The sequence below is a fragment of the Abramis brama genome (assembly GCF_963993115.1).
Source record: "Abramis brama genome assembly, chromosome: 25".
NCBI classification, from domain to species: domain Eukaryota; kingdom Metazoa; phylum Chordata; class Actinopteri; order Cypriniformes; family Leuciscidae; genus Abramis; species Abramis brama.
In genome coordinates, this window is record NC_139987.1 from 11,369,168 (window position 1) to 11,382,318 (window position 13,151).

At 37.4% G+C, this 13,151-nt stretch overlaps 1 protein-coding gene across 1 annotated transcript in view; it reads left to right on the top strand.

The window, feature by feature from the left end:
* The first annotated feature begins 735 nt into the window (after nucleotides 1-735).
* The window catches only part of kcnip1b (Kv channel interacting protein 1 b), a 56,790-nt gene continuing 44,374 nt past the window's right edge, over nucleotides 736-13,151 (top strand). Inside the window, exon 1 of the mRNA XM_084104248.1 lies at nucleotides 736-1,486. Within this exon, the coding sequence (XP_083960374.1) occupies nucleotides 1,399-1,486 (88 nt within the window). The 5' untranslated portion in view covers nucleotides 736-1,398. The remainder of the gene's footprint in view (nucleotides 1,487-13,151) is intronic.

The following is a 13,151-nucleotide window of genomic DNA, read 5'->3' on the forward strand; positions in this document are numbered from 1 at the left end:
CTGATAATATGAATCAAACAACAACAAAAAAAACAGAAAATCACTCACTGGTCTTGATTAAATAACTTTAGAATAGCTTTAATAAGAATACATTTCTTACTTGAATGCTGCTGTTAAATGCTCTGGCGAGAAGATAAACATGTGGGACTGTGTACAGCTCACTCGGGGCGGGGTCTATGCGAATAGGGCGGAGTCTGTCAGCAGTCATGGGCGGGGCCTAAGCATTTGTGACATCACAAAAGCTACAGTCTGCAAATGGCTTGTTCTGAGACATGATTTATGGGGATTTAAAAAAGACGAGTGGGTGGATTTTTATCATTATGGTTGAGTACAAACACTGCTGACACACATTTATGTTCAAACCATGTAAAAGTGAATTTTGCACAATATGTAAAAAAAAAAGTGAGTTTTGCACAAGATTATATTTCATTATATTTATGAAATATAATCTTTAACAGAATAGAGTAGAATATAATTGAAAATTATAGAATAGAATGGAACAGAAACTAATAGAATATGTTAGAATACAGCAAAAGATAAATAGTTCTTAATAGAATTTTATCTTTAATAACCTATTCTATCTATTCTACTATATTTTAACTCAGCTATGACAAAGCGAGAGTGAGAGAGGTGTGCAAGAAATGCTTTCTGAGAGAGAGAGAGAGAGAGAGAGAGAGAGAGAGGGAGAGAGAGAGAGAGAGAGAGCAGTTGTCTCTTATTTTATGCTGCAGGGATCTGTCCAGCAGCACAGAGCAGTCGGAAACACCGCAGCAGACCACCGACTTCTCGCCACAACACACACCACACTCTCACACACACATACAACCAGAGGAAGAGAGAGAGACACAGAGGCGTAACCAGAAGCATCGTGAAAGAAAAGGAAAGCCACTCTTTTGTCTCCATGGACACTCCACTTCCTTCGAGCACTTCTTAGTTCGTGTAGCACAGCAGCGGGCTCTTGCCATCCGCTTAATAATTCATCAGGTCGGTCTCTGAGCTTTGAGCCTGCAGCGCTCACCAACTTTTCCTTCTCGAACTTTTGCACATAAGCAGTCGGCTGTTTCAGCAACTCTCCTTTTATACTTTAAACAGTTGGCACAGAGGTAGAGGAAAAACAGGGTCAGGCACTTTGTGAGCGTCTTGTGTGTGTTTGTTTGAGTGAGAGTGGACGAAAGGTGTCTGGACGGAGGGCATCCTGGTCATCTCATTCTTGGACTTAAAGCGCAGCTCTTGTGGGACTAAACGTGGGAGACTGTGACGTGAGAAGCACTCTGGAGTCCACAGAGAGGCTCGTATGGGACGTGCGCCTCGTCTGTGAGCACCGCTGGTGAAAGCAGCTCTGTGCGGTGTTTGGGCTGTTGCAGGGGCTTTCTGTGCATCCTCGGATTCTCTCTCATCATGGCTGGCTGTACCAGCCGCTGCAGACAGGGGGTGCTAAAGCTCATTCAGTCCCTTCAGAGGCTTGTCTCAGGAACCCTCAGTAAAGGTAAGGCACCAAGCTCAAAGAAAAAGGGAAACAAGCTTGTTTAAAAGGTTGAGTAGAGGTTAGTTGGGACAAATAAAGTTTTGGGGTTTTATATTATATTTAAAACAAAGACTTTTCTGTAATATTAGATTCTATATGATTTTTAAGTATTTATTTTTAATGTTATATTCAATATTTTATTTGTAATATTAGTCATTATATTCAGTATAAACTTTTTTAATATTGTATTTATTAGTAAGAATTTGTAATTAATATTGCTATTATATTTACTATTAAAATATTGTAATATTATATTTAAAAGTTTTTGTTTTTAGTATATTTAAGATTTTATGTTAATATTATTTTCAATATAACGTTTTTTAATATTTTATTTATTGTAAAATATGTAATGCAATTTTTTTTTTTTTTTTTTTTTTAGATTTCTTCCCTTTTTCTCTGTGTAGAGAATAATTTTGCTATTGAAAATGGTATTATTTATGGGATATGAGCAATTTAGAATCATATTTTAAAATAATACCAACCACAGAATTGTGTTAAGTGTCCCAATTTACCTGTATTCATTTATAATGTTTTTGTGTATTTATTTATTTTTGAAGCTTGCATAATATAAAAATACGCCAATGTTAGGATGGAGTTTCAGTGCCTCACTCTTTTATGCTTCACCTGGATTCTTTCATTAGCACACATTTCTACCTTATTTGGGTCTATAAAAATCATCCTTTTTCACTTTTTTTTTCCTTTAAAGAAGAGTCTGGGCGCTTTGTTTGGCAGTGGTATTATTTACTCTCTTTCATCTCTCTTATCTTTTTTTTTTCGAGTATCATAGCACTGTGTCAGCAGAAAAAGCACTGCATGGTTCATCTCTATGCCGACGGTGCCCGTGGAGACGCTGTAACCAAGCAGTGGCTGTTTATCTGCTGTCACTGAACCTGGCTGAACCCCGCTATCTCTCCACTCCTTCATTAGATCTTCCTCACTGATAGATGTTCTTTCTATACACAGGAGAGTAGGAAGTTAATTTAAAGAGGATATTGAGGATTTGGAGAGACCGTATAGAATCTAAACCACTCTCTAGACCACTATAGCAACACAGTATGGAAATAAACCCAGAGAGCGCTAAAGCTGTGGAAGGAAGCTGTGACTCAAATGTTTTGTACTTGTGTGCACAGACTTTATCTAAGTGTTATCTTAGGCTGTGCAAGTAAAATATAGTAGCAGAGACAACAAGATAATCTTTCCCCCCCAAAGGAACTGCTAAAAGTTTAGTTAGAGACAATGCAATACAACAGATTACAAAAAAACTTATGCTTTAGCAGAATACAATAGAATATTTAACAAAGTAGAACAGAATAGAGTAGAATAAAATCTTTAATAAACTAGAATCTATAGCAAAATTATGTATAGAGAAGAATATATTGGAATAGTTTAAACCCAATAAAAAGAATGTTTAATAGAGTAGAGTAGAATATTTATTAGGATACATCAAAGTAGAATATAATTTTAATAGAATACATAGAATTTTAATTAGAACAAAAATGTTTAGCAGAATATAATAGAATCAAATGGAAACTTGAACGAAATATAATAGAATTTTAGCTCAATAGAGCAGAATGGCATTTATATCAAACAGAATAGAATAGTTTGCATAGATACTATTCTGTTCTTCTCTAAAGAGAAAAAAATAAATGGAATCGTGAATAGAATAAAATCTTTAGCACCAGAGCAGGCTAGAAAAATGAAAACGTAACAGAAAAAAAAAAATAGAATATGGAATAGAATAAGGTCTTTAGCAGAACATATGAGAGAACATGGCAACTTAACAAAATAGTAGAATCTTTAATCGAATCTTATCAAAGCAGAGTAGGAAAGAATATTTATAGAACTATACTATTCTACTCAATAGACAGAACAAAACATAACTGAATAGTATGGAATTTGTAATGAAAGCTCAGTGAATAGAGTTTGAGAGAGAGAGAGAGAGAGAGAGAGAGAGAGACTGTATTCGTCCATCATGGTTATTCTAGTTCACTGCTCTTTACGTTAGTCAACCTATTAATGGTTTAATGGTAAGTGTTAATGGTGAACTTCTGAGCCTTTCCTCCTGCTCTGCCCTAAATATGCACTATTTCCATACATTAATAATTTACACACTCATTAATTCATGTTGCAAAATTGTCTATGTAAGCTGAATGGCACATTCCGTATCCAGATCTTCCATCATAACCTTTTTTTTTTAAACCTATGGCCAGAAAAAAAAAATGAGAACACTGCAGGAAGAAATATTGTTGCCCACGTAGACTTGTTACAGTAGCAACCTTGAGTACGAGTGACAAGGTCAGTCAAGCACATGGCAAGGTGTAAGTGTTGTGTTTAAGTGCAAGGTGTGAGGGGGGACAAAATGTCACCACAAAGATGGCAATATCCAAAATCCTTGTTCTTCTGGGGAAATTTTTTTAAGGAATACAGCTAATAAATCATTGTAAGTGAGTTTTTTTTTTTTTTTATATGTAAAAATGCAGAAAGTTTTCTGTGATGGCATGTTAAGGGGTAGGGTTAGTGTATAAAGGGATAGAATATACAGTTTGTACAGTATAAAAATCTTTATGTCTGTGGAAACTCATACAATATGAAAACAATGTTTTTGACATTGAAAACATTTTTGGTATGGGTGACAAAATCACTATGTTAGTGTTACTGCAGTTTTACAGCTCCAATAGAATAAGCCTCAGGGGGAAAGAGAAAGAGCATTTGGCATTTTAAAAGAGTACAGGGTCGATCAATCCTGCCTACTTCCCTTGACATGCTGCAAATCTTCCCTGTTCTGTATAGGAACTGTACGTTACATCCGTACAACACTTCATGTGAACCCTTCTGATTGGCGGAATCAATACTGATAAAGACTCACTTAGAGTTTTGCACCAGCTTGTTTCTAAATATATAACATAACTCCTTGTTTTTGTTCCACATAAAGTCATACAGGTTTGGATGAGGATAAATAAATTATTTTGGTTGAACCTTTGGGGTTCTGATTACAAAATTCCACTGCATCTGAAGTCCAACCTCTCCCAATTCATGCGCCTTTAATAGATTTTATTTATGAATTATAGGCTATCAAGTCTGAAGTGCTGATGCAATGTTCACAGTCCAATTGCCTGAGGACTCTAAACCAGAACATTTTACAATAGTGCAGACCAAGATGTACCACACTCACAAAGAGAAAAACAGAGAAAGAGATGGAGAGCGACTCAGTGATTTAGTGTCTAAACAGTAAAGGGATATTTCACCCAAAAAAAGAAAATTCTCTCATTATTTACTCCCTCCAAATAGGGTTGTCAAAAGACTGGTACTTCACTACCAAGTCAATACAAAAAACAAAAAACCTTTCTGGACTACCGGTAGAGTATCGGGTCAATCTGGTCCCCGCTGATAGGCGCTGCTTTCAAACGCTCACATCGGTGTTGTTACTTTTAAATTGTTGCCGCGGGTTGATTTTTCAAGTACAATTTCGGCGTATTTTTGGGCTAGTTTTGATTGGCCTCTCTATTGTCAATAAATCACTAAGTCTGGGGACTTTTCCAGGTGCTCTGGTAGTTTAATCTCTTATGAAACCAAATCTTGATTCTGCTATACTTGAAAACTATAGGCCCATTTCTAATTTACCTTTCATCTCCAAAGTTCTCGAAAAAGTTGTTTTATGTCAACTTCATTCTTATCTTAACCTAAATTCTATCTATGCGAGGTTTCAGTCTGGCTTCAGAGCATTCCACAGTACCGAATCTCAATTATATTTATTTGACATTGGCAACTAACGCTGGTGACCTCAGCTCTGCATTCGATATGGTGGACCATGATATCCTTATTTCTCACATTGAACCTGATGTGGGGTTGAAAGGAACTGTATTAAACTGGTTCAGCTCCTTTTTGAAATATTGTAAATTCACTGTCAGTTTTGGCTCATCTGAGTCCTCTGGGTCCCTCAGGGATCCACCCTACCCTTTTTTCTTTATATATGCTCCCTTCGGGCTCCATTTTTAGGAAACATGATGTTTTATTCCATTGTTACGCAGACGACACCTAGATTTATGTCAAACACTCTGGAAATAATTCACTTGAGCCTTTGCTGGCTTGCTTAAACAATATTCAAATGTGGATGTCCGGTAACTTTTTAAAGCTAAATTAAAATACTTTTTTTTTTTTTAATCGAGATCATTCTCTCTGCGTATCCTCTTAGAGTATACATGTCTATGCAAAAAACATGACAATCACTGACATTTTATCATCACTTCATTAGTTGCTGGTTTGTTTAAGAGATGATTTTAAAATCCTTTTATTTGTTTGTAAATGTTTGAATAATCTGACGCTTTCCTACATCTCTAATCTATTAGTTCCTTTCAGATCTGGGACAAAAAAACTTTTAGTTGTCCCTAGATTCGGATTACAGCAAAGGGGACATTGTGCATTTTCTGTTGTGAACCTTAAACTTTGGAATAGCTTGTCTTTACAGATTAGATCCGCACCATCCCTTCCTCCTTTTAAGTCTTTGTTAAAAACCTGTTTATTCTCTCTGGCATTTAATGATCATTAGATGCTGATATATACTCACATGCCTTTCATATATTATTTTTGTCTGTTATGTTTTTTTTATCCTTTTACTATGTTTTGTTTTATGTTTTATGATGTAGTGTAAAGCACATTGGTCATCTGTCGCTGTATAAATTGTGCTATATAAATAAACTTTGACTTTGGCCATTGGGCTAGTTTTGTAGCAAAAACCTGGCAACCCTGGCTCCCATGCATATTTATTAAACGGAGCATTCTTTGCTCGCTTTCTATATATAAGCCATTCATAATAAAAAATAAAAATAAAAAAAAACAATTCCAACAAAATAGTTAAAATCGTTTTTGCTATGGTACCAAAACTGGTACTGAGAACTGGTATTGAGACTGGTATATTGGTACCGACTACTGAAATTTTGGTACTGTGACAACCCTAGTTCTAAACCTGTATAAATTTCTTTCTTCAGTAAATCACAAAAGGTGAATTTTTGAAAGATATCCTGCACACCTCTTTTCATTATAATGAAAGTGAAAGGAACTAGACCTGTCAAGCTCCAAGATGAAAAAGCCCCATAAAAGTAGGCTATCATATCAAAAGTATCATAATATGACTCAGTCTATATTCCAAATCTTCAAAACCATACAGTAGCTTTGTGTGAGAGACTGACCAAAATACGTTATTGATTATCATCCCCTCTGATATGCAGAGTGCAAGGTGCTACTACACACATCTAGAACTTGAAACGTGTTTGCAGCTTAGTTTCCAATAAAAATATTGAACTATTATTTCAAAAGTTCATTAAAATGTTCTCAATATACAACCCCAAAAGAGATGACCTCTTTAAGATGCAATAAATAAGGGTAGTCTAAATGACAGGTGTTACTGATTTACAATAGTAAAACTAAAAATGTTTGAGAGGTTTTTAATGAGCGCATACTGAAAATGTCTTTGAAATTGGATGAATTGCAATGAGGATATGAGTCAAGGTGCTTATCCATTGAACTAATATGATCTATTTTTTTAGTTCTCCATCTGGTTTTAAACTCTTTAGTTGACACTAGTTTGTTACCATCTGTCTGACAGCTACAATGCCAATGCAATTTAACTCTCCCCCACACGCTTTCCCTCCTTCGCACATTTTCTACTCTCTAAGCCATCTCCTTCTGTCACTCGCTGAATTTCAATCTCTTTTCAAACACCGGCATTTTCACCATGCACTGTTCTGTTTCGTTTTGGCTCAAGCAGCTGTGGAGGTGCCAAATGTTCCTCAGCATCATCTTATGTAAATGTAACATTAGATGTGAAACATTCACATCTCAAATTTATTCAGGCCTGCTCACGTCCTCCTCCACCTCGGCCTCCTGCTCCTGCTGAGCTGTTGATAATACGTGTGTGTGAGTGTGTGTCTCTGAGGTTCATAATAACTTGCGGCAATAACACAGGCAATGCCAGCAGGACCCAACCTCTAACATATTTCCTTTTATCTAAAGAAGGAGAAAAGTAATTAGAGAAAGAGGGGAAAAAAATGATTCTGACTTCCTAATGACCTTTTCATGACCTTTAAAAGAATATGCCTGTGTTAGCATGCTAATATGTGTGTGGGAGACTGAACTCAGGTCCTGTGTGCTCGCATTGATCTGTGCATTAAGTCTGTTCACACTAAGGATGATAACTATAGTGAAAATATGTTCTAAGTGTAAAGAAGAGCAGAGTCCACGCCGCAATAACGATAATGTCACAGAGAAATATCGTTGGACTCACTTTCAGAACGATTTTTTTCTAGCTGATGAACAATAAAAACATTGACAGTCAATAAGAATCCATCATGCTTTAAAGAGCTTGAGCATTTAAAGCGGAAGATGACAAAACTGCAGAGCTTTCTTATAATAAACAGAATGATATTCATGGTGTGATGCTAATGGTTATCATGATCTTTTTGTACTTATCATTCTTGGTGTGATCTTTATCATTCATTAGTCTATAACTGTGCACTAGAAAAATACACTGCAGTCTGAACCAGTTATATGGTTAATTCAGGTTAAATGGGACACTTTTTCCCAGTCACCTCAGTGGTAAAAAGTGTCCCAATTAACCTGAATGAATCAGGATGGCCATTCACTTTTGTGTCTTTTGAACTTGTATCAGTTACTTTCTATTGTGGAACATAAAAGTAGATGTTTTGAATAATGCAGCAGCTTTATGTATTACAAACATGTAAGAAAATTGCAGAATGCCTAAGAAAAATCCCCACAAATATAAATACACAGTGTGATAGTTCATAGGAAAAATTACACACTGCAGTTTTAACATGTTTATGCACCTACAAATAAAATGATGTAAGAAAAAATAAACAATGAAGAACTGCACTGCACTGCAGTGTTTCAGAGTTTATGTAGATTTCTGTTATTTAGTTTGCTCAAGCAACGTTCATTCAACGTTCAGTGCAGCATGTTTCATAAAACAAAACTGAAAACCTGGTTTAACGCTTCTGACAACAGGCTTTGCACAGGCAAACTAGGGTTTGCATGCATACAGTGTGTAACCATGGTTACACTGCTGTATAACAGAGGCGATTTAATTGACTTGACTTTTAATGGAGAGATAAGCTGGAACCAGGAGAGAACAGAGCGGAACAGCACCGCATGTGTATGAGAGCAGAGTCCACCTGACTGCAGCGTCCCAGAGGTGTGTTTGAGTCTATGTGAGCTTGAGCAGAAGTAGCCACGCTGACACACACTCACACACAGACGCAGAGGCATTCAGCACTTTTCAAGGGTCACACACGCACATTGGCACACACTTGGACGCACTTGTTTCAGAAACACCTGGACCGAACTCTCCCAAGAGATAGCAGTCAGCTCTCTTTCTACCATAGTCCTTTCTCGTTTGCTGTTCTTCCTGTCCTTTTCTATGCACACAAGAACAAACACACAAATAGAAACATTTAGCTATGAACACACCCCTTCTTTTTCCCTTTCTTTCTCTTTCTTTCAAGGACTAAACATTACTTGCAGCTGGCCTGACACACACACACATATATATACTATGTGTGTGTGTGTGTGTGCATATATCGGTCTTTCTACTGCCAATAGATACACAGACACGCTGCTGTGAGCATGTATATATATATATATATATATATATATATATATATACTGTGTGTGTGTGTGTGTGCATATATCGGTCTTTCTACTGCCAATAGATACACAGACAAGCTGCTGTGAGCATGTAAGATATGCTGCTGCTGCATGAATAGACATGTAAACCCCGTAGCAGACCTAAGCAGGTGGAGCTGAGGGAGGTGGAGGGACTATTAAAATGTTGAGCAAGCAACCTCATTGGCTACAGGATCAGCATACGGCAATCAGCTTGTGCCATGCGATAATGATGTGATTGCTTACAGACAGCATTTAAAGGACCAGTCAGTCTGTGCTATACTGAAGGACCAATGAATCTAGCATGGAGCATCTCATCTGTGACCCTCCGATTTCTGACTATCAAGGATTTGGCAAGTTGCAGTTTTTGTGACAATAAAAAAAAATTACACTTTTTGTTATGAGCAAACAAGGCACGGCCTGATCACCCTGCATCCTCTGACCAAGATCAGAACTGACGAGTTTGTATCCGTGAACTGACGATTCGGGCGACATACAGCCTAAGCAGCCTGGTCTCATTGTTAATACGTAGGTATTAATACGTTATTTTCAAAGATAGAAAACATACTTTTTGTATGTTTGGATAGATGCTGAAACGTATAATATGGACGTATCTGCAACGTTTAAACGTAACATTATTACTATTTTACAGCTAAAAAACGTCAACTATTTGCAAATCTTTCATATCTTAAAGATATCTGTATAATTTACCTTTTACCGTTTTTTTTTATAGATAAATGGAAGATCTCTTAACCCTACTCCCAAACCTAAACATACCCATCTTTTATGTCTGCTGTATAACAAATAACTACTGTACATACGTAGATTTAAGAAACTTTACCAAGAATGATAAGTTCATTTCTTAGTTGCTCTCTCTCATTGGTCAGGTTTTTGCTCTTTATTCTTAGCCCATCTCTCTCTTCTGTGAGGTTGGTAATGTTGGTTAGTAGCTGTTTTCTCTCTTCTGTGTAGTTTGTGCTCTTTAGATGTGAACACACAGCATTAGAATCAGCAGAAGAACACACAGCAACACCAAACACACTGCAGCTGCTCTGGAGCTTCTGTTCCTCACATAATCACTTCCTGAAAATAAAATATATGATTTGAATATCTTCTTTAGCATTTAATAAAAAGCCTTTAAAAAGTAGCCTACTGTTTGTGCCTTCAAATCTTTATCAATACCTTTGTGCTATTATTTTAATGAGGAAAAGTATTAATTATTAAACTGTTTACCTGTAAGTTCAGGTGGCTGGAGTCTCGTTGCAATTGAGTGTCCTTTGTCTCTCGTTATTTGACCTCTTACTGAACCAGCATTTTCATAGATATCATCGGTCTTCATTTGTCTCGCTCCTCTATCCGTTTTCTGAGTCATACCTGTATTTACTTTCAGAAGGTTTCAGTGAAGGTGAGAGTGTTCTAAAATATAACCTTTTTTATTTTATTTGAGTTAACAAATAAAGAAAATAACTAACGAATACTAGCAGCTGAGGTGGACCCAAGCGGCAACCTCCCCGTCTCTCTCTTGAAACCAACACAGAAGTGAGTTAAACTGCAATTCGTTGACTGGCCGCTTGGGCTGGCTGCAGAAGTGAGTCAAATCTGTATCTCCCCATGTTAAACTTACCAACTTTACAGCAGAAAAAAACATGTTTACAGCCTGGATCTCTATGTGGCTTTGGTCTATACAGCTAATTTTGCCCTTCATAACAACTGTGAGGGGGGTGAATTTTTTTATAACTCATCCGTTTAGTTGATTAATATTTAAAGTTCTGCATAATTAAGGGTGTGGCCACTTGAGTGACAGGTGGATTCCTGCTGATGTCAATGCTAGCCGTTTGTCTGCTGTTACTAGCCGTCACTTCACCTCAGCAAATTTTAGCTGCTGAACTTGCCACCTCTGCAGTGTTTTGTGCTTTTTTCCGGGATTATTTCATACAATTTAATACACCCATTACTTCGCCCACGGCTTAGGATTCCGTCGTTGTCGTCGAGTATCGTCCGAGAGAACAACTAGCGCTCAGTTGTTTTCCTCTGTGAACATGCACTAATGGATGTCTGACAATTTCGTTGCTTTTTGGAGTTTTCAGATTTAAAAACGTCAGTAAAGGCTTGTTCATTCTGCTCTCACGGAACAGATAGATTATAATATGCTTATGTACCGTCAGATGAAATCCTGCAGGTGTCGGCGCTTTCTCCATCCATGCTATAAATGCACATCCATGAATGAGCGCGGATTTTCTAGCGCATTTACTTGAACTTCATAGGCAATATATCTATGGTTTAACCCATTTGAGAGGCGGCCAAAATCAGAATTTAAAATGGACTGATAAGCTCTCTACGAACTTGACGAGCGATGCCGCGCTGACGGACCATAAGAAAGAGTGACTGACATGTATGCACATAAATCACTGTCACACACACACTCTCAGAGTAATATTAAGTTACTGCATAATACATTTTCAACTAGCAGAATAGTACAGAATCACAATACACAGTCTCACTTGTAGCCATGTCTTTTAACTATTATAATATTTCGAAGGGAAAAAATAGGAACTTTTAATTGGCTTTACATCATCAGCTAACTCGATCACGTCGAGCTAGGTGATTTCAGATAGCCAGGCTCATATCTATGGCCAGGCTCCTCAGCTCCACTCATGCCCCGTCTGTTTGCCTATTTTCTGTTATCCGGGAGTGACGCAAGGCCAAGATGGCGACGGCCGGCTCCGCCTACTTTAGGCTTCAAAAATGCACTTCAGAAACCTACGGGTGACGTCACGGACACTACGTCCATATTTTTTTACAGTCTATGGGTGGACCTTATTATATTCCCGATATATGTCCTGATGTGTGGAAAAGTATTTATATGTATAGGTTCAGGAAGCTCAGCTCACCACAGAATGTCAGAGGGGCTTGTATTGACATAAGTTTAATGATTATACCTGGAACCTGCCACTGTTTAATTATTCAAAATAGTATGGCCAAACTTTCCAAAACTGATGTTTCTGAAAGGTTGAATAATTATGTTCTTTGGCTCCAAAATTTCCTTCTGTAAGCCATGGAAACATAATATGCATGGGATAATGTAGGGGTGAAATAGTAACTAGTAATACATGAAATTTATGTTATATTAAAGGCACACTATGTAGAAATTGTGTTTTTGTCAAACAGCGACCCCTAGAGTCGCTGTGGAATACTTGCACTGTCGTAAATTTCTTCGCCACTTGCAGAATCTTCCGAGTCCCCTCCCGAAACAGGGAGAGGATGAGGAGGACGCAGAGAATGATGAGGGAGAGCATATGACTGTATACTAGGAGCAAAGAGTTAACTTACAATACCAGTCTAGTAATAAAGTTGAGAAAATAGAATCGGTTTTACATCCAGCTTCTTCTATCAACCTGCGCCAACGAACAAACTCAGATCGACTCTTGTTTTTCCTCGAGCACAATCCCTTTCGTGTTTTCTCTTTTTAGCCTCCTCAGAAGCCGTTTTAAACTTTTTCCTTGCCTCTGCCATGACCAGGAGTAGAGCAGGTGGAAAAATAGTAGCAAAAGCCTTAGCTCCCTGAGTATATCAGAACCTGTGGCCGTAAAGCAATACGTTCTTACAGGTCACATGACCTGGCCAACGACGGTCCGTCTCCTCCAAACTTACATAGGCGGTATTTCAAGAGGGCAGCCCCGCTCGGAGCAATAATAGTGTCAAACACTGTATATTGGCCTAAGGAATCATTTAAAATAACTCATATGCGTCAACTCTTTAGGTCACAAAGTCCACAGTGTGCCTTTAAACATTGTGGAAGTTTTAACTCATGAATACACACGTTTATTTATATTACTGAATATAATTAAACTATTAATTATGCATTTTTTGGGTAATTAACATATTTGAGTACATACAAGTTTGTGTTGTGAGTGTAATGGATTTATTTTAACCCCCAGGGGTCGGCAATCGT